The following is a 26,864-nucleotide window of genomic DNA, read 5'->3' as shown; positions in this document are numbered from 1 at the left end:
CTCAATAAATGTTCAAAGACTAAATTTATAGAGCACACCATCTGACGACACTGGAATTAAACTAGAAATCAACAACATGATATCCAGAAAACCTCTAAATACTCGAAAGTTAAACAAGAAACTTCTAAATAACCTATCTATTGAAGAAGAAATCACAAGAGAAATTAGAAAGTACTATTAACAGAATGAAAATGAAAATACAATTTATCTAAATTGGTAGGATGTAGCCAGAGCAATGCTTAGAGGGAAAATTATAGCTTTAAATGCTTACATTAGAGAAGAGAAAAGGTCCGAAATTATTTATCTAACTTCTACCATAAGAAGCCAGAAAAAGAATAAATCAAACCCAAGTATGTAGAAGGAAGGAAATAACAAAAGAGCAAAAAACAAAGGAAACAGGAAATGGATAAACAATAGGAAAAAAACAATTGAGCCACAAGCTGGTTCTTTGAAAAGATCAATAAAATTGACAAAACCGCTAGCTAGACCGGTCAATAAAAAGAAAACATATTCTCAATATCAGGAATGCAAAAGGCATCACTATGAATCCTATATATATATATATTAAGGATATAATAAGGGAATACTAGGGACAATTTTATGGAACAACTTAGATTAAATGGATAAATTCCTTGACAAATTAAGAAAACTGACATACAAAACGCAGAAAATCTAGATAGTTCTATATCTATTAAAGAAATTCGATTTATAATATAAAATACTCCAAGAGAGAAAACTCTAGATCCAGATGGCCTTACTGGTAAATTCTATCTAACATTTAAAGACAAAAAAATACCAATCTTACATAAATTCTTTCAGGAAATAGAAGAGAACACTTTCCAAATCATTTTATGATGTTAAAGGGCCTGGCCCGGTGGTGCAGCGCTTAAGTGTGCACATTCCACTTTGGCGGCCCAGGGTCCACCGGTTCGGATCCCAGGTGTGGACGTGGCACTGATCATCAAGCCATGCTGTGGCAGGCATCCCACACAGAAAGTAGAGGAAGATGGGCACAGACGTTAGCTCAGGGCCAGTCTTCCTCAGCAAAAACAGGAAGACTGGCAGATGTTAGCTCAGGGCTGATCTTCCTCAAAACAAAAAGAAAATCAATCATTTTATGATGTTAGGTTTATTCTGATAGAAAAAATAGCCATTCTAAGAAAGAAAAGCCTATATACCACTCATGAACGCAGATGCAAAAATGCTCAATGAAGTATCTGTAAATTAAATCTAGCACTATATAAAATGGATATAATATGTCATGATCAAGTAAAGTTTACCCCAAGAGGGCAAAGTTTACTCAACATTCAAAAATCCATCAGGGTAACTCATCACATTAACAGAATAAAGAAAAAAACCCACAATCATCTCAATAGAGGTAGAAAAAGCATTTGACAAAATTCAATACTCATTTATTATAAAAAGTCTCTGCAAACTAGGAACAGAAGAGAGGCTCAAACTGATAGCAGGCATCTACCAAAAAGTCTACTGCCACCATACTTAATGGCAAAAGACTGAACAATTTCCCCCTAAAATCAGGAACAAGGCAAGGATATAGCTGTCATCACTTTTATTCAATATAGTATTAGAGCACTAGTGCAGTAAGGGAAGAAAAAGAAATAAAGGCATAAAGGATGAAAAGGAAGAAATAAAACTATCTTTATTTGCAGATGATATGATCACGTGCATAGAAAATCCTAAGGAATCTACAAAAAACTACTATGTCAATTTAGCAAGTTGGCAGGATATAAGGTTAATATGCAAAAATCAATTGTATTTTTATATACTACCAACACACAACTGGAAAATGAAATTTCAAAAAATACTATTTTAATACCATCAAAAATAAAATAAATACTTAGGTCTAACAATATGTATGCAAGACCTGCACACTGAAAACTACAAAACACTGAGAGAAAGTAAAGAAACCTAAATAAACGAGATATATACCAAATCCATGGTTTCAAAGACTCAATGTTTGTAAGATGTCAATTGACCCCAAATTGATCTATAAAGGCAATGTTTTATCACTCAAAATCCTATCAGGCTTTATCAGAAATTGACAAGCTGATCTAAAATGTATACGAAAGTACAGAGAATCTAGATTCAGTAAAACAATTTTGAGAGTATGAAGCTAGAGAATTTACACTACCCAACTTCAAGATTTACTAAAAAACTACAGTTATGAAGACAATATGGTATTGGTGTAAGCATCAACATATACAGCAGTGGCAAAATAGACACTCCAGAAATAGACCCACACGTATATAGATTAATTTCCAGAAACAGACCCACACATATATAGATTCATTTTATTAAAGGCAACAATGTAATTCAATGAAACTTTATAGTCTTTACAACAAATGGTGCTGGAACAACTGAGTATCTGCACAGGAAAAAAATGATCTATACACAATAGGTAAAAAAGTAAACTTGAAATGGATTACAGACCTGAATAGAAACTAAAACTATAAAACTTCTAGAACAAAACACAGGACAAAAGATTTGTGACCCTGGGGTAGGCAAAGATTTCTTAAGACACAAAAACACAATTAAGAAAAGGAAAAAATAAGCTGGACTTCATCAAAATTTAAAACTGCTCTTCAAAAAACACCACTAGGGGCAGGCCCGGTGGCGCAGTGGTTAAGTGCACACGTCCCACTTAGGCAGCCCGGGGTTCGCCTGTTCGGATCCCGGGTGCGGACATGGCACCACTTGGCAAGCCATGCTGTGGCAGGCGTCCCACATATAAAGTAGAGGAAGATGGGCATAGACGTTAGCTCAGGGTCAGTCTCCTTCAGCAAAAAGAGGAGGATTGGCAGCAGTTAGCTCAGGGCTAAACTTCCTCAAAAATAACCCTCAAAAACCCACCATTAAAAAAATGAAAGGGCAAGCCTCTTTCAGACTGGGAGAAAACTCATATTTAACAAAAGACATATCCAGATTAAATAAAGAATTCTTAACAACCAATTAATAAGAACATAACCCGATTTTTAAAATTTTATCAAATACAAATTAAAACCACAGTGAGATACCACTACACATTTACTAGAAGAGTTCAACTTAAACTGACAAAATTAAGCTTTGGTGAAGATATGGAGTGACTATAATTCTCATAACCACTTTGGAAAACAGTTTGGCAATTTCTAATAAACATTCAGTTACCATGACCCAGCAATTTCACTCCTAGGTGAGTGAATTTCCAGAGGAATGAAAATATATTTCCACAAAAAGACATGTACATAAATGTCCATAGCCTCCTCATTCATAATAGCCAAAAAATGAAAATAACTCAAATGTTCAACAACAACAGGGAAATAAATTGTGTTTACTCATACTATGGACTACTTGGCAATAAAAAGGTGCAAACTACTGAAACATCATGGATAAATCTCAAAAAACGTTTTGCTGAGAGAAAGCCAGACACAAAAGAGTACATACTGTTTGATTCCATTTACATGAAGTTTGAGAACAGTCAAAACTAACTTATAGAGATAGATAGCAGAACCTAGAGCAGTGATGGGAGGCGGGGCAGGGGATGGGGAAGGAGCAGGAGACTGGGGTGATGCTGTTTACAGGAGTGGATACTTGTTATCATACATATTCATTACATATATTCCAGTTTTTATTATATGTAAATCAAATTGAACTTCCATAAACATGATTTTAAAAAGCAGCTGTTTGTGGAGAACAGAACTGGGGCAAGGTGGAGCAGAAGATCAGCAATTTCATCAAACACCTTTCTGTTCTATGTGATTTTAAAACCACACGTATGTGTTACTTTGTTATTCTTTTTAATTTAAGTTGTGTCATCATAAATAGTGAATATAAGATTTACTCTTCTAGGACATACAGCATGATATGTACACTTCAGACAAAACCACCTTCACTGTTCCAAATTAACATTGCTAACAAAAATACAAAGCAACAGAATGTAATAGTCAAGGGCACATGCGTTCAAATCTTCACTCCATCAACAAACTAAACTTCTCTGCACTTTAATTTCTTCATCTGTAAGATGGGGGTAATGATAAAAATCTACCTTACAAGGTAAGTAGTGACTATTATAAGGTATCTGGCACACTGGAAATAGTCAAAAATATTAGTTCCCTTCCTCTTTATGTTACCCAATTACTTATGAGACAAATGCTATTTATTCTATTTGCCACAATAGTTCCATGCATAACCCCTTATTTTATGATGTTAGCTCTTGCCCAAAATGCCTCTACTATTTGTGTGTTAGTTGCTTACCCTTTTGGGCCTGTATCTTTGGAACTAAAATAATTCTACTCGCTTTAGCTGATAATCAAAGTTGACAATGGTTTTCCACACTCTGTTACCACAAACACACACAAAAATTTTCTTTGTCATTTATAAATAAAATCTAAGTAATATGTCACCTAACACTGGAAATTATGTTTCCAAAATTTTGAACATGGCAAAAACCAATCAAATTATTTAAATAACACCATGATCCTTCTTTTTAAAAGTGAAGAGTAATTCCTAACTTGTCTTAAAGACATAAGGTAGCAGCTGTAAAGTAAATGAGGACTACAATTTGCAATCACTTCTCAGGTCTAATTATTCCTAATTTACTCACTCACTCAACTCTGGCAACTGTTCTTCCCAATCCATCTCTGTCCCTTTCTTTTCAACACCTCATACACACCTAGCCAACACTTACTGGGCACCTCAAACTTGCCAGCACTGCTCCAGGTATGAGACTATGCTAAGCAAAAAACAGGCATAATTTCGGGTCTCAAAGAATTTACAATCCAGCAGTGGAGACAAAAAGTAACTGATATTAATCAAATAAACAACAAATAAATGTAAAATTACATCTGTGATTACCAATAATAGACGATATATACTAAACACTCTGTATCAGGAGTGGACTAAGCACTTTAAATGTAATAGCTCACTTAATCCTCCCACTAACCTTAGGCAAGAGGTACTAGGTATCATTACCCTCATTCTACAGAAGAGGAAAGGCAGAATTTAGTATCTTGCCCAAAGCCACACAACTAAGAAGTGAACAAACAGGAATTAAGGTCTCAAAATAAAGGGATTTAGCCTACTAAAGGAAGTCAAGGAAGGCTTCTCTGAGAAGTAACTGAGCTGAGATATGAAGATTTTGTTGGCCAGTGAAGGGTGAGTAAAGAACCACCTAGGCAGTGGGCAGAGGGAAAAGAATGTTCAAAAGCCCTGTGGCAAGTAAGAGTATGGAATATACTAGGAGTTTAAATTAAAAAAAAAAAAAAAGCAGGAAAGGGGGAGAGAACAAGTGGGAATACGCTATGATGGGAATGGTAGGAAGATGGTTATACTCGAGGGAAGTGAGTAGTCCAGGCAAGAAACCATGGTGCCAGTGGGGACAGAAAGAAGTAAACGGATTTAAGAGATATATGTGGAGGTAAAACACACCGGACTCGGTGATGGACTAGACATCCAGGGTGATGGAATTTACAGGAAGAATGATTCCACAATTTCTGGCTAGCATGACTTAACGGATAACGGTGCCATTCATCCAGATAGGGAACAGAGGCCCAACTTAGGAAGATAATGTATTTGCTTTAGGACATGTTGAATTTAAAACGCCTTTGAGATATCAGGTAGGCAGACAGATGATGAAGGTCTGTCTTTCAGAGTAAGGGTGGCTCCGGACAAAGACATTAGTCAGCAAGTGACATACAGATGGTAATGAGGTAGCCTTGGGAGAAGAGGGCCTAGAGCAGAGCCTTGAGTCAACAAAAATTTACAAAGACGGACCTGCTAAGACAGACCGACCAGCCAAGCTGAGCCACAAAAGCCAAGAGAAGAGGATGCTATCAGAAGGAAGAAACGCTCAACAGACTCAAACGCTGCTGAGAACGCTGCTAAGTTGAAAACTGAAAAGAGTCTGTTGGATTTAGCGACGTGGAGGGACTGCTAACTTGAGCCAAGGACACTTCTATAGTGATCAGAGGAGGGAGCGACTGGAGTCGGTCAGGGGGTAACGGGAGATGAAGAAACCAAACAGGTGGAAACAGACAAGTCTGGAGAAGTTGGGCTGTGAGTGGGGGAAGGGGAGGAGATAGAGAGGATGCGGGAGGGAGATGCGAGAACATCAACAGTTTGTTTTGCTTCGTTTTCTTAAGCAGGAAAAACACGAGCATGTTTAAAAGACGACAGGAAAAATCCTTTAATTCCAGGAAGTCACCTGGCGCGCCACCGCCCCCCCCCCCCCCGCCGCGACTCCCGTTACCTTCTCGTCTCGCACTGTCTCCCCATCGCCCCCAGCTCCTCTCCCCCGTCTCCACCCGCTCCGCCCCCAGGCGCACAGCCGCCCCGGCCCGCCGGGGTCTGCTCACCGCAATGGCCCCCTCGCTCAGGTAGCCCACCATGGCTCCAACGCGCCAACTCCCGCGCTCGGGCTCCTGCGCAGCCCGGACTTGGCTCCCGGGGTCCGGCGCGCTCCAAAGCAATTGGCCCGAGATGCTGCGTGCACCGCCTCCCGACGTGCGCACGGCACAGGGGGCGGGCCTACGGGCAGAGCAGCCCTCTCATTGGCCGATGCGCGGCGGGCGGCCTACGTGCCCCGCCCGAGCCCGGGTTGCGGGCCCGGTCACAGGCTGGCGGGGCCTGGGGGCGGGGCGCCGGGCCCCGGGGCGCGCGGAGTGACGCGAATGCCGCCAAGCGCGCGGCTGGACCAGTTCCGGGAGCCGCCGGAGAGGGCCCCGGACGCACAGCCGCTAGGCTCGAGGCGGGCTGACCGGCTGGTGCCCAGCGGAGGATTAGAGCTGTTTCTTGAGAACTCTGCTGCTAAATGTAGTCAAAGAAGTGACTTGATTCCAGCAACCCAGTGCTCCGTTCTCGCCGGTGCCACACCCTGCGCTTGGCACAGTGGGGGTCTCTGAAGGTAAATAAGCCCCGGTCCCTGCTCTCAGAGGAGAGCACAGTCTGTCGAGGGATTTTCCTCTGTGAGTAGCCCTAACTCAAGGTAGACACGGAATGGACTCCAGGAGAGACACAAAGTATGCTGCGATCACGGAAAATCAGGGAAGGCTTCCCAGAGGAGGGGCCATTTGAACTGAGTCTTGAAGGCTGTGTGGAAATTTGCCAAGTGGACTCCACGTGAGGGCTGGGATGCTCCTGGAGGAAGGAATAGTCTATGCAAAAACTAGGGCGATGTATAGCCTGGTAAGGTGGGGTTAGCTTTCAGTAGTTCAGGATGGGAGGATACAGAGGAAGAAATGAGACTTGAGCATTAGGAAGTAAGCCAAGGGTCCAATAATGAAGGGTTTGTACTGGGCTTCGCTATGCCGGGAGGTGCACTGATGAATTTAAGGCAAAGGACTGACTTCTGCCTCAATGTGGAAGATGGACTGAATTGCAGGGTGGGGGTACCGAGGACATGGAGACTAGTTATGACGTTCTAGAAAGAATGCCGGACGAGAGATGGTGAGGGCTTGAACTGAAGGAAGGACCTGGGGATGGAAAGAAGCAATGGAACTGTGTAAGAGAGAGAAATGCTGGTTAAGTTAATTGTTGGGCAGAGTGAGAAAGAAAATCTGGGCTGTCTCTCAGGTTTCTGACTTGAGCGCTAGGTAGATAGAGGTCTAAGAGGACACGGATCGTGGCCGGCTGACCGCCTAGTGGTGCCTGGAACAGAGCAGCCTTTGGGTGGATATTTCTGAATGAAAGGATGCTGAGTGAATTGGTGTGAGAAAGTGTAGATCCTTCCTCCGCATGTAAACAACTGTAGGAAAAGACCACGAGAATGGATTTTGTTGTTTCATGCTGGCTTGAATGGAATCTTGATTTTCTAGAATAGTGCATTTGTGGAAATCTGAATGCCTTATTTTCTTCTTCATTTTATAGGGCTAAAGTAACATGGATCTGCCCGTGGAGGAGTGGAAATCATACATCCTTGAGAAGTGGGCTTTGCTTCCGAAGTCCGTTCAGGTCACAATTTCTAAAGCAGAGACTCTGAGCGATATCTTTCTTCACTCCTCTTCACTTCTTCAGTAAGTGAAAGGAAGCTTTAACCAGGGAAATTTTTGATCTGCAAAATGTTCTCTTTTGTCATTTGTTCTCAAGTTATATCTCTTTTAATGGAAGGATTAGGTTCAGATTTTAATATTTTGGGGCATTCAGCAATCCTTGCTGTCATCCCCATTTTCTCTAAGCTGTTATAGAACAGGTAGGAATGCTGTTTAGCTTTTGCAGTGTCAATGTTATGTTTCAATAGTCAGCACCTTGCTGTAGTCACTAGGCTGCGAACCCTGCCATATCCCAAAGGATACAGTGGAGATTTATTAGCTGCACATAGAAATTCATGAGAGCTGGTATTTGGAAAAGACCTTAGAGGTCATATAGTCTAATCCCAGTGGTTTTCAGGCTCTCTTGACTACACTCCTCAGTAAGAAGAATACTTTACATCGCAACCTAGTGCACACATACATAGAAAACTGAAACAGGAGCTTCCCCAAACTTCATTCAGTGAATTTATTGATTGCCTATTTTGTGCCAGCCACTGTGCTATATGTTTAGTGAACAAAAAAAATAGATCAGTAAACAAAAAATAGACAAAGATTCTTACCTTTGAGGAGGCTAATTCTAGCAAGGAAGGACGGACAATAAACATGATAAATAAGTATTTAACATGTTAAAGGTGATGAGTACAGTAGGAAAAAAAGAACAGGGTAGGGGAAACAGGTGGTGCCAGGAGCAAGAGTGCAGGTTGTTGTAGTAAGTAGTGGGGTCAGATATGCCTCACTGGGCCAGCCTGGTGGTGTCATGGTTAAGTTCGCACACTCTGCTTCAGTGGCCCAGGGTTCACAGCTTCAGATCTCAGGCATGGACCTATACACCACTCATCAAGCTATGCTGTGGTGGTTACCCACGTATAAAATAGAGGAAGATTGGCACAGGTGTTAGCTCAGGGCCAATCTTCCTCAAGCAATAAGAGGAAGATTGGCAACAGATGTTAGCTCAGGGCCAGTCTTCCTCACCAAAAAAAAAGATAATGTCTCATTGAAAAAGTGAAAGTAGAGCTAAGTCTTGGAGATACAGGAGTTAACAAAGTAGAAATCTGAGAGAGGGGCATACAGGCACAGATCCTAAGGCAGGAGAGTGTCTGGTACCTTCAAGCAACAGCAGGAAGGCCGGTGTGGATGCACAGAGTAAGCCAGAGACAGTGGTAGGAAATAACATCACAGAGGTAATAGGATGTGCACAGGGGTTGTGGGAGAGCAGGTGCCACAAATCTTACTGGCCCTTGTAAGTGCCTTGTCTTTTTACTCTGAGGAGGAAGTTATTGCAAGGTGTGGTAGGCAGATTTCTAAAGGTGGGCCCCCCAGCGTTCCTGTCCCCTGGTTGTTCAATCTAACATTAACCTAAGCACTGCTTTCAAGGGATTTTGCAGATGTAGTGAAAATCCCAAATAAATTTACCTTGAGATACAATTATCTGGGTGGGCCTAACCCATTCAGGTGAGACCTTTAAAAGCAGAGAGTTTTTTCCAACTGGTAGCAGAAAGGGAAGTCAGAGAGATTCAAAGCAGGAGATTTGAATGCACTTTGCTGACTTCGAAGATGGAGGGGACCACATGGCAAGGAATGCAGGCAGCCTCTAGAAGCTGAGAGTGCTTCCTGGTTAATAGCAAGGAATGGGGCCCTCAGACCTACAATTGCAAGGAACTGGCTTCTGTCAACATCCTGAATGAGCTTAGAAGCGGATTCTTCCCCAGATCCTCCATATAAGTGGCCACCTTGATCAGCCTTGTGAGACCCTAAGCAGAGAATCCCGTCGAGCCTGCCTGAACTTCTGATCTACGAACTGTGAGGATAATAAGTGGGTATTGTTTTAACCTGCTGAATTTGTGCTGATATGTTACACAGCAATAAGAAACTACTTCACAGGGTTTTGAGAGAAGAGTGATATGATCTGACTTCATTTTAAAGTAGAGGTCAGCAAACTGTAGCCTGCAGGGTAAATCCATCCACTGTCTGTTTTTGTATGGCCATCAGCTAAGAATGGTTTTTACAGAGAAACATTTGCGGTTGATTTGGTGATAGGGAACACTGGCTTTGAACTCCAGTTAAGCAAAATGGTATCTATTAAAAAAAATATCCAGGGGCTGGCCCCGTGGCCGAGTGGTTAAGTTTGCCCAGGGTTTCACTGGTTCGGATCCTGGGCACGGACCTAGCACCGCTCATCAAGCCATGCTGAGGCCATGTCCCACATGCCACAACTAGAAGGACCCACAACTAAAGATATACAACCATGTGCCAGGGGGTGTCAGGGAGAAGAAGGAAAAATAAAATCTTAAAAAAAAAATCCGTTCTTCTCATTAGTAGACCTGTATTATGAAAAAGTTGTACTGAATTATTATTATATTTTGAATTTTGTCAATAAAAAGTTTCTACAAACGTATTTTCTCTCTTTTGTGTGAGTACCTATGTAATAGCCTCAATTTTACCTCTTGGCCCACAAAGCCTAAAACTTTACTCTCAGGCTTTCTACAAACGTTTGCTGGCCCCTGTTTTAAAGGATCACCCTGGCCGCTGTGGTGAGGATAGACTGTCAGAGGAGCAGGAGGGGAAATACAGACCTGTTGGGAGGCTATTGCATTAGTGCGGCTGAGAGAGGAGGTGATGGTAACTTGGACCAGGGTGGTGGTAGTGGGAGTGATGAGAAGTGGTTGGATTCTGATGGTAGATTTAATAGCATTTCCTGACAGAAAGGATACAATATGTTAGAAAGTGAGAGAGGTAAAAAGTGACTCTAGGAAGTCAGGCCTATGGGGCCAAAGGTAGAGGATGAAATTAGCATCACCTCGGAAGGCTGCAGAAGGAGCTATTTTGGGAAGACAGATTAGGGGTTCATATTTCAGCTGGAGATGTCTAGTAGACATCCAAGTGGAGATGTCTAAATGGGCATGGAGTTTAGGAGAGAGGCCTGGGCTAGAGATAAATCTGGGAATTGTACGTGGCATTTTGAGCCGTGAGACTGGTTAAGTTCACCAAGGAAGAAGGTGTAGATGCTTATTGCATCTGATGTACTTTTTTTTTTGGATGAGAAAGATTGTCGCTAAGCTAACGTCTGTGCCAGTCTTCCTCTATTTTGTACGTGGGACGGAGCGTTGTGCAGGTCCACGCCCGGGTCAGAACCCACGAACCCTGGGCTGCCCAAGCGGAGCGTATGAACTTAACCACTACACCACCTGGCCAGCCCCTGCATCTGATGTACTCTGTATTTTCCCTCCTACTTATCACATTTAAAAAATACTAATCAGGACCCACTAATTTGATTTCATGACCCACTGACTGCGTCCTGACCGCACTTTGAAAAATAATGTCTAAACCTCTACAGGATCTGTGGATTCCCTTTACAGAATTTCCAGAAACAATGGAGAACTGCTGGTGAAAACTTTGAATAATAGGCAGAGATTTCCTAAGATAGTTGATACAGTGTACTAACCAGCAAAAGGGAATAATCTGCAAGAATCCTTTGACATTTTGGTGCACTGGAAGAAATGTAAATCAAAGAAGAGGATTTGCCTGATTGTTTAATATTGGCGTTCCTCGAGACTCCAGCCTAGGCTCTCTTTCCTTTTCACTCTCTATTCTCAACTCATGCAGCTTCATCCACACCCATGACATCAGTTACCTCCTATATGCTGATTACTCTTCAAATTATATCTCCAGCTCTCGTGAGCTCCTCCTCTGAGACTCAAATCTCTAAATCCAGCTGACTGCTTAAAAGTCTCAAAAGTACTTACAATTCAACATATCTAAAACCAAACTCACAATTTTGCCCTCAAAATTAGATTCCCTTCCAGTGGTCCCTATCTTGGTGAATTGCACTACCTTATTTCAGTTCCTAAAACTGGGAACCTATGAAAGATTCTGTGTTAAAATGCTGCCGTGGCGGCCAGCCTGGTGGCGTAGTGCTTAGGTTCAGGCCTTCTGTTTCAGCAGCCTGGGGTTGGAGGGTTCAGATCCCAGGTGCAGGCCTGCATGCCACTTATCAAGCCATGCTGTGGCAGACATCCCATGGGTAAAATGGAGGAAGATGGGCACAGATGTTAGCTCAGGGCCAGTCTTCCTCAGTAAAGAGAGGAGAATTGCTAACGGATGTTAGCTCAGGACTAATCTTCCTCCAAAAAAAAAGCTGCCGTGATCTTCCACCTGTCCATGTCAGACCATTGTGATCCCTTAGTGAATTACCCTACCCTCTGTCCAGTTGCTGCCCAGAAACCTAGGAGTCATACCTGATTTTTCCTTCTTCCTCATCCACCATCTTAAATCTATTCCCAAATTTTGTCCATTGTAGGACTGTGAATGCTAGATTTCTTTCACATTTGGCAAATAGGACTTCTGCTTCTGGGTAGGATATAATAGGTCACAATAGGCAACGCTCCATTACAACTAAAACAAAATTGGTAGTTAAATTAATAAAATAATTGTATTTTTAAACACATTAGAGAGCAACGAGGACTAGATGGAGTAAAATTCCAAAGAGGGAAGGCTCCTTCCTAGGTGATCACTAGCGGTTGTCTTTTCTGAGGGTGGTTAAAGGCTGGGGATCAGGCTGGCCCTAAGCACAGGGACACCCTGGGGGAAACTGAAACCGCAGACGTCTCGGCTGTCATTTGGGGCTGATGTGATGGATTGGAAACTAGAGGAGGCCCAAGCTCAAGGCCCAAATCCAAAGTCAGTTCGCCTCATGGGATGTTTACTGAGTTCTCAGAAAGTACAGGAGGCCACCCAAAAAGGCAGAATGAAATCTCCTGCAGTCTTGCAGTGCTGAGGACCAAAATCCCACTAGTGGAAAGGGGCCTGCAACACAATCTCCCTGTGAAGACATTTGCCAGATTTTGAACTTCTGTGGTGTCCTAAGTTCAAAATCAAAGTTCAGAATGTCCTGAGACCAAAGCCTTTGGGCATGAGGAGAGAGAGACCTTCCAGGCTCTTAACCAAAACCTCAGGAGGGCCACACCCAAGAACTGAGAAACCAGAGGTGTGCTGAGTTTTAATAAAACTGTAGCCCAACCCTAATCCAACTCAATTCTTGATTGGCTAAAGGTAGGCCAGCCCCTCTTCCTATTTTCCTAACGTAGGAAAGGGGGCACTTTCATAGAAGATGTCATCTAGCTTCTATGCACAGTGTCAGGAATATAGTTAAAAATTATTAAATGTGCAAAGGGGCATAAAAATGACCAATAGTGAAGAGAGAAAATAAATATTAGGAGTAGATCGGGGTCGGCCCGGTGGCGCAGCGGTTAAGTGCATACATTCTCCTTTGGCGGCCCCGGGTTCGCCGGTTTGGATCCCGGGTGCAGACATGGCACCGCTTGGCAAGCCATGCTGTGGTAGGCGTCCCACATATAAAGTAGAGGAAGATGGGCATGGATGTTAGCTCAGGGCCAGTCTTCCTCAGCAAAAAGAGGAGGATTGGCAGTAGTTAGCTCAGGGCAAATCTTCCTCAAAAAAAAAAAAGAAGAATATACAACTATGTACTGGGGGGCTTTGAGGAGAAAAAGGAAATAAATAAAATCTTTATTTAAAAAAAAGGAATAGATCAACTTATGTCCACTTACAAGATTTAGTAGACAAGGATTTAAAAGAACTATGAATAATGTATTTAAGGAAATAGAGGAAAAGTTGTACAAAGTAGGTAGAAAGATAGATTTCAGCAGAGGATTGGAATCTATACAAAAGAATCAAATGGTGGTACTTAGAGTAGTCAGAGTTGTAGCGACAAAGTAGAATGGTGGTTGCCAGGGGCTGGGGGTGTGGGGATGGGGTTATTGTTTAATGAGTATAGAGTTTCAGTTTCATTACAAGATGAAAAGGGTTACGGAAATGGATTCTGGTGATGGTTCCATAACGTTATGAATGTATTTAATACCACTGAACTATATACTTTAAATGGTTAAGATGGTAAGTTTTATGTGATGTCTAACTACAGTAAAGACAATTTTTTAAATGATTGAGACAAAAAGAATCAAATGGACTTTCTAGAATTCAAAAATAACATAACTGAAATTAATCCAATTCTTAAGCTTGATAGCAAAGTGGACACTGTGGAACACAGGATTAGTAAATTGGTTTACAGGTCAATAAAAAACAAAATGAAGGGGCTGGCCCCATGACCAAGTGGTTGGATTTGCACGCTTCACTTCGGCGGCCCAGGGTTTCACCAGTTTGGATCCCAGGCACAGACATGGCACCGCTCATCAAGCCGTGCTGAGGCAGCATCCCATGTAGCACAACCAGAAGGATCTACAGCTAGAATATACAACTATGTATAGGGGTGCTTTTGGGAGAGGAAGAAAGAAGAAAAAAGATTGGCAACAGATGTTAGCTCAGGTGCCAATCTTTAAAAAAAAAAGCATAGGGAAAAAAGAATGGAAAAAATGATACAGCACATAAGAGATATATGGGACACAATCAGATGGTCTAACATACTTTTAAATGGAGTCTCAGGAAAGAAGACAGAGAGTAGGGCAGAAGGAATATTCCAAAAGGATGGCCACAAATTTTCTAAAACATAAAGGACATCAACCCACAGATTCCAGAAGCTCAGCAAATCCCAAGCAGTGTAAACATAAATAAAATCACACCTAGGGACATCGGACTAAACTGCCAAAGACTAGAGAAAAAAGGAAATCCTAAAAACAACCAAAGAAAAAAGACACATTGCCTTTATGGGAATGAGAATGAGACTGTGGAAGCTGGGTGACAATTGAAGGCACATTTAAAGCCCTGAAAGAAAAACGGAGCAAAACAGAACTTGGCAACCTAGAATTCTACACCTGATGAAAACACCTTTCAAAAATGAATGCAAAATAAGGATATTTTCAGACAAAAAAAATCTGAGAGACTGCATCTGCAGATTAGAGGTACAAGAAATACTGAAGGAAGTTCTTCAGGTTAAAGAAAGAATTATTCCAAATGAAAGCACTCAATTGCTGGAAGGAATGAAGAACACCAGAAAAGGTAAATATGTGGGTAAATATTTTTAAATTCATTATTTAAAACAATGATAGTAATAATGCCTTATGGAGTTTAAAACATTTAGAAGTAAGACATGAGAACAGTACAAAGGGCAAGATGGGTAAGTGGAGTTTAATTGTTGTGAGGTTCTTGTATTGTTTGGGAAATGGTCAAAATACCAACTGAAAATAGTGATAAATCAGAAATTCATTTTGTAATCTTCAGGATAACCACAAAAATATGAATACAAATTTATTTTATTTTGTTAAATACAAAATCTGCCATTTTTTTTAAAGATTTTTTTTTCCTTTTTCTCCCCAAAGCCCCCCAGTACATAGTTGTATATTCTTCGTTGTGGGTCCTTTTAGTTGTGGCACGTGGGACGCTGCCTCAGCGTGGCTTAGATGAGCAGTGCCATGTCCATGCCCAGGATTCGAACCAACGAAACACTGGGCCACCTGCAGTGGAGCGCGCGAACTTAACCACTCGGCCACGGGGCCAGCCCCTGAATACAAATTTATAATCAAGTTAATTCTCCCTCATTTTCTCATGCGGCAGGCAGAATAATAGACCCCAAAGATGCTCATGTCTTAATCCCTGGAATTTGTGAATATGTTAGGTTACATGATAAAGGGAAATTAAGGTTGCTAATCAGCGAATTTTAAGATAGGGAGAGCAGCCTGGATTATCCAGGTGAGCCCAGTGCAATCACGAGGGTCCTTAAAAGTGGAAAAAGGAGGCAGAAGAGGAGAGTCAGAGGTAAATGTGACTATGGAAGAAGGTCAGAGAGATGCAAGGTTGCTGGCTTTGAAGAGAGAGAGAGGAAGCCAAAGAAAATGGACATGGGGCCGGCCCCGTGGCACAGCCGTTAAGTGGGCACATTCCACTTTGGCGGCCCAGGGTTCGCCGGTTTAGATCCCAGGTGTGGACATGGCACCGCTTGGCAAGCCATGCTGTGGCAGGCGTCCCACATATAAAGTAGAGTAAAGTGGGCATGGATGTTAGCTCAGGGCCAGTCTTCCTCAGCAAAAAGAGGAAGATTGGCAGCAGTTAGCTCAGGGCTAATCTTGCTCAAAAACAAAAAAAAGTGGACAGCCTCTAGAAAGTGGAAAAGGCAAGGAAAAAGATTCTCTCCTAGAATGTCTGGAAAACAGCACCTCCCTACCAATGCCTTGATCTCAGCCCACTGAGACCCATGTCAGACTTCTGCCCTTCAGCACTGGAAGATAATAAATTGTTGTTTGTTTTAAGCCACTGATTTTGTAGTAATTTGTTACAGCAGCAACAAAAAACTAATACACTCCCTTTACTTCCTTAAGCCAAATTACTATCAGTAGCTAGACCGTCACAATAGCTTCCTAAGTGGTTTCCCAGATCCATCCTTGCCTCCCTCCAAGCTATGTTCTATACCACAACAGGAATCATTTTTCAAAACACAAATCAGATCATATTGCTCTCACTTAAAACCTTTCAGGAGTTTCTTTTGCTCTTACAATGAAGACTAAAATTCTGTATATAGCCAGTAAGACATTGCAGTCTGACCGCTGCCGGTCTCTCTGGCCTCCTCTCTCACCACACTCCCCTCTCAGACATATTGCCCTTCCTTTAGTTCTTGACGTGCTCTCTGCTGCTTCTCACCACATGGCCTTTACTTAGGGAATTTCTTCTGCCTGAAATGCTTTGCCTAGCTCCTCTCCATTCCACCATGCCCTAAGAACTAATTGACTTCAGCTCAGCCTCCAGAATCAGCCAAATCTTTCTCAAGAAAGCCTTCTCTGAGTTCCAGCTGGATCATCTTCATTTTGGGGGTTTTTTTATTCTTATTTTTTTTAACTTTATTAACTTTTGTGAGGGAGTTTGGCCCTGAGCTACCGTCTGTTGCCAATCTTCCTCTTTTTGCTTGAGATTGTCACTGAGCTAACATCTATGCCAACCTTCCTCTGTTTTATGTGGGATGCCACCACAGTGTGGCTTGATGAGCGGTGTTAAGTCTGTGCCTAGGCTCTGAACCCATGAACCCTGGGCTGCCGAAGCAAGCTGGCAAACTTAACCACTATGCCACTGGGCTGGCCCCAATCTTCATTTTTTATACTTACAACACTGTATACCTTTCTTTTTTATATTTGTGTGATCATTTTATTAACGTCTATCTTTACTACTTATAAACTCTACAAGCCAAGGACCATGTCTATATTTGTTTGTCTTTCTGTAGACAAGAATAGTGCAGTGTCAAAAAAATGGGTACTCAATAAGTATTGATTGAATGACAGTTTGGTAAAGCTCTTACTTCAGTGACTGGCACATATTAATACTCAACTTGACACATAAATGAGTCATATTGTATGACTCATATATATGCAGACACATAAACACAGACCTTTCAAGACCAAGGTTGAAATCTTCATTTTTGTGTCAGCAACCATCACAGTGTGGGGCACATAGGGGGCACTCAGATTTTAGTTGAATGAAATAATGAGTTCAGTATGGAGCCTTGCCAGTTCAGGTTCTAGGTATAATTAGGGTTATACTTCTTTTTTTTGCTTGGTCTGTTTCTTTTTTATAAATGTTAGTAAGATATAAATACGTTCTCATTGTAAAAGATCGACACATATCTAATAAAGTAAAACATGAAAGTTTCCCACTTACCCTTCTCCTCACTCTGTTTCACAGATAGAACCACGGTTTATTAGAGCTTTTTGGTTCTTTTTACATATTCTCATACATTTGTAGATAAATGAGCACATATCTTTTTTTTCTCTATTAGATCATATTATGTGCTTTGTTCTGTGAGATTTTTTCCAACATCACACCTTAATCTTTTTAGCATCCACATGATATTGCTACTATAATATGCTACAGTTTAGTTATTCTTTTCCTTGCTGATGGCAATTAAGTTATTTCCAGGTTGCTCTTGTTGTTTTACTGTCACAAACAATGCTGCAGTGAACAACTTTTATGTATGTTTTTGTACATATATTCAGAACTTAAGATAGTGTCTTAGAAGACATATTGTACCAACAGTTATGGATGTTTTAAATTTGAGAAATACTTCCAGGGGCCAAGCCTGGTGGCTGAGTGGTTAAGTTCATGCATTCTGCTTCAGCGGCCCAGGGTTTCACCAGTTCGGATCCTGGGCACAGACCTAGCACTGCTCGTCAGGCCGTGCTGAGGCGGCGTCCCACATGCCACAACTAGAAGGACCCACGACTAAAATATACAATTATGTACTGGGGGGCTTCGGGGAGAAGAAGGGAAAAAAAGTTTAAGAAAAATAAAAAATAAATTCTTAAAAGAAAAAGAAATACTTCCAAATTGTCTTCCAAAAAGCTTTACCAGTTTACCATGAACAGTGTATGAAAATCAGTTTCCTATATCCTCAGCAACGTTAGAAAGCAAACAGTCTTTAATTCTGCCAACCTTAAGGACAAACACCATTTCTGACGTTACAGCCCATTTCTATTTCTTCTGTAAATTGTTCCTTTATATCCTTTACCCATTTTTCTAGTAGGCTGTCTGTCTTTCTCTTAGTAATTTATAGGAGAGCTTCATAAATCTGTCTATATAATTCTTGCCTATATATGTTACTAATTTTCCTCCTAGTCTATTATTTATCTTTTTTACTTTACGTATGATGTCTTGCATTGTATATAAATTGTGTGTATATGTTTTAACTTTTGTGCAGCCCTGTCTGTCATTTTCTATTATGGCTTCTGGGTTATGTGTCTTACTTAGGACAGTCTTCTCCAGCCCAAGATTATAAAAGTATTCTTTATTTTCTTCTTTGTAGTTTTGTGTTTTAGTTTTAGCTCTCTAATCCAGTTGGAATTTATTTTTGTGTATGATGTAAGGGAGTATTCTAAGTTTTTTTCCAGATAATTTTTCCGCAGCATTTATTGAATAATCCATCCTTTCCCAACTGCTTCAAAATGCCACACTTATTAAAAATTAAATTCCCACTTATCTATAAATTTGTTTCTATGCCAAAACCAAAGGGTTTTAATTACTGTGACTTTATAGTATCATATTAGAATTCTTTCCATTTCAAGTGACAGAAACCCAGCTCAAATTAGGAAATTCGTGGGCTATGAAACCAGGGCATCTAAAGGTAGATCAGTTTTCAAGCAAGTGGTTGTATTCAGGGTTGTATCCAGGGGCTCAGATGATGGCATCGGGCCTTGCAGCTCTTCGTCATCACACTCTCGCCACTTGCAGGGCACTTGACCATTGGTAGCCTCGGGCACACTCTGATAGCTTAATAACCACAAGGACAGAGGCCATCTTGCCTGAGAGTCTTGGCAGAAAAGGTCTGGGTTGGATTCTGATCCTCCCAACTTTGCATGCACATCCCTTCAACCAAAGGTGTGGAGCTCCTCTCATTGGCCAGGCCTATATCACATGCCCAACCCTGCTGCGAAATTGGGGTCAACCCTACCTTAACCACAAGGATAGCTCCCCCCTGAGATTTTATAGTGAAAAGGAGCAGTAGAGAGCAGAGAAGTCTAGTACCAATGTGGCTTTGCTGTCTGTTTAAGCCAGGTTCCCACACACATAGACAGTCTTTCTTCTTTTTCAAGAATATCTTGGCTATTTGTATACATTTCTCTCACGTGAACTTTAGAATTGGCTGTCAAGTTCCATAAAGAATGTTGCTGAGTTATTGATTGGGATTGTGTTGGATTTATAGATACATTTGGGGAGACTTGACATCTTTACAGTATTACATTTCCTCATCCAAGTAAAGGGTATGTCTTGCCATTTGTTTAGGGCTGCTTTTATGTCCTTAAGTAAAGTTTAGCATTTTCTTTATATAGGTTTTGTACATTTCCTCTTAGATTTATTCTTACTTATTGTAAGGTTTTTGTTGTTATTGTAAATAAGACTTCCCCTACCCCCATTGCATTCTCAAGCTGATGATTGATGGTATAAATAACAGCTAGGAATTTTTTTATCATCTTATAATTGGCCACCTAACTGTATTTTCACGGTATTTCACCATTTTTATGCTAATCCACTTAGAATTTTTAGGTAGATAGTTGCATCTGAAAATAGTATTTCTCCTTTCCAATATGTGTATCTCTTATTTTACTTTTTAATTATCATAGTATTATTTAGCTCTCCAGTGCAATGTTGAATAGTAACAGCCATTTAGGACATTCGCCATAGGTTTTTAGTACATAACCCTTTTTCAGTTTAAGGGAGTTGCCCTATATTCTATCATAAATAGGTGTTGAATCTTATCAATACTTTTTTGATATATTTTGGAAGGAATTATCATATTCTTTTTCTCCTTTAATCTGTTAACGTAGAATTTATACCAGTAGATTTACTGAAGTTCAGCTATTTTAGAGATAAACTCTGTTTGGTTATCATTTGTCATTCTTTTAACACATGGCTAGATTCAATGTAACATTTTTAGGATTTTTATATCTATGTTCATAACTGACATTAGCTACGTGTTCTTTTTTTTTTTTCTTGAGGAAGATTAGCCCTGAGCTAACATCTGCTGCCAATCCTCCTCTTTTTGCAGAGGAAGACTGGCCCTAAGCCAACATCCTTGCCCATCTTTCTCTACTTTATATGTGGGACGCCTGCCAGAGCATGGCTTGCCAAGCGGTGCCATGTCTGCACCTGGGATCTGAACCGGCGAACCCTGGCCTGCTGATATGGAACGTGCAAATTTAACTGCTGCGCCACTGGGCCGGCCCTACATGTTCTTTTTTGTACTCTATTTGTCAACTCTTGAATCAGGCTTATGGTAGCCTAATAGCATGAATTAGCATCTTTTTCTATGCTCTGAAATAGTTTATATAATGTAGGGATTATTTGATTCTTAAAAGCCAGTAGAAAAATCGGGGCCGTCCCAGTGGTGTACTGGTTAAGTTCACACACTCTGCTTCAGTGGCTCAGGGTTCACCATTTCAGATCCTGGACGTGGAGCTACACGCCGCTCATCAAGCCATGCTATAGCAGCATCCCACATACAAAATAGAGGAAGATTGTCACAGACGTTAGCTCAGCAGCAATCTTCCTCAAGCAAAAAGAGGAAGATTTGCAACAGATGTTAGCTCAGGACCAATCTTCCTCACCAAAAAAACTTTTTTAAAAAGCTGTTAGAAAAATCCTGTAAAATATGTAGACCTGGTGCCTTATTAAGTAGAAATATTTTCCTTTTTTAGTTTAACTTTTTATCAGAATAATATGCGTATAGTGTAAGAAGTCAAATCATACTTCAAAGTTTATAAAGAAAAACAGCAACTCTCTGTCTCATTCTTCCCCTTTCCTATTCTCCAGAGACTGCTACTTTAAGTTATTTTAACTGTTTCTTTTGGAATTTAATTTCATATTACTAAACAGTATGCTAATACTGCTGTTTCTTGAATTTTTAGTTTTAGTTGTCAAATTTAGCTCTCTTACTCTTACCCCCAACTCACTGTGTATAATTTGTTTTCCTTCATTGACTCATTATAACTATATTATAATTTATAATATACTATAGCCAATAGAATATGATGTTGGTTAAACCAATATTCAATACATGCATCATTATTTCTATGTAAATATTACTCATATGAATCATGAAGTATACTTTGAATTACATTTCCTTTCTTGAACAACTCTTGTTTTCCCTGGAGTTAATAATGGCCTCCATTTTTATTTTATTTTATTTTTCTGAGGAAGATTCACCCTGAGCTAACGTCTGTTGTCAGCTTCCTCTTTGTGCTTGAGGAAGATTCACCCTGAGCTAACATCTGTGCCAGTCTTCCTCTGTTTTCTGTGTGGGTCACTACCACAGCATGGCTGCTGACAAGTGGTGTAGGTCCACACCTGTGAACCAAACCCAGGCGGCTGAAGCAGAGCATGCCGGACTTAACCACTGGCCACAGGGCCAGCCCCTGGCCTCCATTTTTCATTGTTTGTACCTCTTACTACTTCATCCCCAAACTTCTCTACCTAAGAATGTTAGCTCTGAAGAGCTGTTTGTAAGACTATTCAATCATAATCTAAAGTGACCGAAAAAGATTTAAACTTCTAATCTCTGTATGCATGCCCATTAAATAAAAGTATGAATTGAGCCTTTAATGCTTAAAGCTAGGCATACACTTTTCTTTCTTGCCGTTTATAGTCTTTGAGGAATGTTTTCCCAAATTAGATGCCTTTCATCCATATTGAAGACCTTTTGAGACAGATGATGCCCCAGATGATAATCTGCAGTGTCCTAGGGAACCCTTAACAGACTCATTATCCACACCCACTGCCTGCCTGTTCATTTCGATTTTGTACTGAGTCGACTGGAATGCCTTATTGTGCCAGAATGCAAGGAAGTGCTCAAAGACTAATGCATTTATGTAAAAAAGAACATAGGCGTCAGTCTGAAGAGGTTCCCATTGGCCAAATTTAGGACAATTTGAGCATCAAAAAGTACAATAATTGTAATGGTTTATAACAATGAATTTTTTTAAGGCCATGATAAATAAATATCAGATAAATATCTAAATAAGTAAAAGAAGGGAAGGGGGAAACATTTGTCTTTACAGAAGAATGCCAATTAATAAGTTTAGAGATTATGATAGAATTAGAAAATCACCAATTTGTAACCTCCTGTGTAATAACTGTTTCTGGCAATGATCATCAATGGATGCTCAAACCATTAGAAGAAAGATTGTTGGGAAGCAGGTTATTCACATAGTCTCAAAGTATGGCCCCACAGATTACTTATTAAGTACAAGGGGAAAGGTATTTTTATATTGGAGAACTCCAGCAGTCACCGCTTTAACCAAGTGACCAAACTTAGCATCCCCAGTAGTGGGGGCTACTTGACATTATGTCTCTCCTCATGTGAAACAAGAAGTGTATAGATTTAACTATGTACTAATATTGACAAAAACTATTTGATCTGAATCTAATCATGAAGAAACAAGGAGACAAAACCAGAATGTGAAACATTTTCCTGGTCTTGAGTCTTCACAAAAAATTAGTCATGAAAGACAAAAAAATTATGGGACTGTGTCAAAAGAGACTAAAGAGAAATAACAGCTAAATGCAGGACATTAGAACCTTGATCCTGAGTCAGGTTGGGGTAAGAAAAAGATATAAAAGACATTTAAGGACTAATTGAGAAAATTCAAAAGATACTTGGATTTGTGTTAATTTTTTTAGGTGTGATAATGATATTGTGATATCAAGTTGTACGAGAATGTCCTTGTCTTAGCAGAGGCCTGCTGAAATATTTAGAGGTGAACTTCCATGATGACTGCACTTACTTTCAAATGGTTCAGGAAAAAATGTGTACGTGAATGTGTGTGAGTTACTAAGCTGCTGTTTCTCAGCTCCAGTCTCCTGCAGTCTGTGCTGGGGCTGGGACTTTCTGCTTTGCCAGCTGACTCCGTGAGAGGCTTTACCTCTCTAGGGCTCTGGAGAGAGAAGGCCAGGCTGGAAGAAAGAACTTGGTTCTTTCTGTCTGCTTGCTAATTAGAATCCACATCCAAAGAATGAAGTTGGACCTTTACCTTATACCATATAGAAAAACTAACTCAAAATGGCTCAAAGACCTAAACTCAAGAACTAAAATTGCAAAACTCTTAGAAGAAAACATAAGGCAAAAGCTTATGACATTGGATTTGGCAGTGATTTCTTGGATACGACACCAAAGGCACAGAGAACAAAAGAAAAATAGATAAATTGGACTTTATGAAAATTAAAACATTTTGTGTATCAAACAACATTATCAACAGAGTAAAAAGGCAACCGACAGAATGGAAGAAAATATTTACAAATCATATATCTGATAAAGGATTAATATCCAGGCTATATAGAGAACTCCTAAGACTCAACAATAAAAAAACAAACAATTCAATTAGAAAATGGGCAAAGGACTTGAATAGACATTTCTCCAAAGAAAATATACAAATGGCCAATAAGCACATGAAAAGATGCTCTTAACATCACTAATCATTAGGCAAATGCAAATTAGAACCACAGTAAGATACCAATAAGATACAATAAGATACAATATCACATTCATTGGGATAGCTATTATCAAAAAAACAGAAAATAACAAGTATTGGTGAGGACGTGGAGAAATTGGAGCCCTTGTGCACTGTTGGTGAGAATATGAAATGGTGCAGCCACTATGGAAAACAGTACAGTAGTTCCTCAAAAAATTAAAAATAGAATTACTGTATGATCCAGCAATCCCACTTCTGCGTTTATATCCAAAAGAATTGAAAATGAGACTGGAACAGATCATTGCAAAACAATATTCATAACAGTAATATTCACAATAGCCAAAAAGTGGAAACAATCCATATGTCCATTGACAGATGAATGGATAAACAAAATGTGGTATATATATAAATGGAATATTATTCAGCTATAAAAAGGAATGAAATTCCAGTACATGCTACAACATGGATGAACCTTGGAAACATTATGCTGAGTGAAGTAAGCCAGTCATAAAAGGACAAATATAATTTCACTTATATGAAGTACCTAGAATAGACAAATTCTGGGAAACAGAAAGTAGAATAGAGGTTACCAGGGGCTGTGGAGAGGGAGGAATGAAGAGTTATCATTTAAGGAGCATGAAGTTCTAGTGTGGGATGGTGAAAAAGTTCTGGAAATGGATAGTGATTGCACAATATTGTGAGTGTACTTAATTCCACTGAACTGTATACTTAAAAATGGTTAAAGTGATAAATTTTGTATATTTTACCACAATAAAAAAATTAACTAGAAAAATTGTTCCATCTCACATCCTCGAGTTTTTTATCATAACATTCCAGAAGAAAATCTGAAATATTGAAAAAAAGTTAGACTGTCTATTTGCTTTTCAAAACTTTAAATTAAGTACTTAAACTTGGTACCCAAAGAAAAGAATGAATTAATTGCAGCTTAGTTCTTAATTACACTGAAGAACAATGATAAAACATTGAGTTTATCATAATTTTGGATTAAGATTAAAAAATATCCATTGTTAGGCAAGAAGAGTTTTGCTGTTACTACTGTTCACCACAACCTTTATGTTTAAATAGGATTATCAGGTTTAACCTAATTTAAAACAACACCATAACAAATGGAACAAAGAACAGGGTCTGTGGTGCACCAGATATGCATGGGGAATTGTCCTTATATTTTTTTGGACTGGAATAAATTTAGAACAGGCAAGCATACCTTTTGAATTTTTTTTTTTTTTTTTTGAGGAAGATTAGCCCTGAGCTAAACTACTGCCAGTCCTCCTCTTTTTTGCTGAGGAAGCCTGGCCCTGAGCTAACATCGTGCCCATCTTCCTCTACTTTATACATGGGACGCCTACCACAGCATGGCGTGCCAAGCGGTCCCATATCGGCACCCGGGATCCGAACCGGCGAACCCCGGGCCGCCGAGAAGCGGAACGTGGGAACTTAACCGCTGTGCCACCAGGCCGGCGCCTACCTTTTGAATTAAATAAAATCTTTCCTAGTTTTCCTCTTTGTGTTGTTTATTTTGAGATTTTTTTCTATATTGTATTTAAATACTAATAAAATTATATTTGATATTAACTTATACATAGCAAGGATAAATAATATTTTGTGGAAGGTCAATATATGCATACACAGATGCATTTTACTGAATCACAATGTAAAAGTACTTTTTATTGTGGGTCTTTGTAAACAACAATTTGAAAAACACTTTTCTAAACATTCTGCAATTTTGATTTTGATTTCCTCTTTTATCCGAGAGTTGCTTAAGAGAGTTTTCAGTTTCTTTGTTGTTCATATTTTGCTTCATTGTACTGTGGTCAAAATGTATAGTCTAGGTTATTCGATACTATTTCTTATTGGAAAAAGGGTGCTTCTCTATTGGCAGGGTGTCTGTATGTTTGTGTGTTTCTGTATTAGATCAACTGTACTAGTTTTATTATATAGAGCATTTGTATACAGTCATGCACTGCATACCTAACAACATTTCAGTCAACAATGGACCACGTGTATGACGGTGGTCCCATGGTACCATATAGCCTAGGTGTGTAGAAGACTAGACCATCTAGGTTTGTGTAAGTACACTCTAGGATATTTGCACGACAAAATCACTTAGTAATGCATTTCTCAGAATGTATCCCTGTCATTAAGCAACATATGACCATGCTTATTTTTTTAAACTTTTCAGGTTGAAATAATTTCAGACTTGCAAAAAATAGTACAAAGAATTCCTGTGTAGTACCCAAATATTAGCATTTTACTACATTTACTTTCCCATTCTCTCTTTCTCTGTTTCTGTCACTCTCTGTTCCTCTCTTTCTCTCCTCCTCTCTCTCTCTCTCTCTTCGGTGGAGAATATGCCATGGTGCAAAGACTCCATGTATTATGTCCGACTCTACACCCAAGCTTCTATATGATGAATTATCCAAGGAATGGTTCATTGGCCAGTAATTATGAGATAAAGAATAAAAAATTAGCACTCTAAATATAAATTCGAGTCGCTATGTCTCTAAGACCACCAGATTTCCCCCACCCCCAGTCACGTTACATGATACATACAACCTCATGTGTCCAGTGTTTTGCGGACACTCACTCCTGTTTCAGGTGCGATGGTTACGAGCTGTCCCTGAAATAACAAGTTCATGCTTTTTGTTTGTTTCTTTCTTTCTTCACGAAGACCTGAGGATGAGATGTTCTTAAAAAGGCTTTCTAGAGGTTACCTTGTGGGAAAAGATCCCAACGCTCCCCTTTTCTACAGAGAAGAAGGAAACAAAAAATTTCAGGAGAAGGACTATACAGGAGCCACGGTCCTGTACTCCAAGGTGAGACATTCCCAGCCCGGCAGGATGGACTCTCCACCATTTAACAATGCGCGTTTCTTCAAAAGGTAGAGCCGTGCTGCTGAATCATATAGCCGGTGGCA

At 40.0% G+C, this 26,864-nt stretch overlaps 2 protein-coding genes across 5 annotated transcripts in view; one reads left to right on the top strand and one right to left on the bottom strand.

Annotated features, from left to right (window-relative positions):
• RPA1 (replication protein A1) overlaps positions 1-6,608 on the bottom strand; it is a 63,843-nt gene extending 57,235 nt beyond the window's left edge. Inside the window, exon 1 of the mRNA XM_070562909.1 lies at positions 6,351-6,608. Coding sequence (XP_070419010.1) covers positions 6,351-6,383 — 33 coding nt within the window. The 5' untranslated portion in view covers positions 6,384-6,608. The remainder of the gene's footprint in view (positions 1-6,350) is intronic.
• Positions 6,603-26,864, top strand: part of SMYD4 (SET and MYND domain containing 4) — a 42,492-nt gene continuing 22,230 nt past the window's right edge. Inside the window, exons 1-3 of one of the 4 annotated variants that reach the window (XM_008537708.2) lie at positions 6,603-6,898; positions 7,861-8,006; positions 26,619-26,763. In XM_008537708.2, the coding sequence (XP_008535930.2) occupies positions 7,873-8,006; positions 26,619-26,763 (279 nt within the window). In that variant the 5' untranslated portion in view covers positions 6,603-6,898; positions 7,861-7,872. The remainder of the gene's footprint in view (positions 6,899-7,860; positions 8,007-26,618; positions 26,764-26,864) is intronic. The other 3 variants (XM_008537707.2, XM_070562908.1, XM_070562907.1) reach the window with 3 other exon arrangements.

Source organism: Equus przewalskii, chromosome 10 (assembly GCF_037783145.1).
Source record: "Equus przewalskii isolate Varuska chromosome 10, EquPr2, whole genome shotgun sequence".
Classification (NCBI taxonomy): Eukaryota; Metazoa; Chordata; class Mammalia; order Perissodactyla; family Equidae; genus Equus; species Equus przewalskii.
The sequence above is the reverse complement of the archived record's forward strand: the minus strand, read 5'-3'. Positions and strand labels throughout refer to the sequence as shown.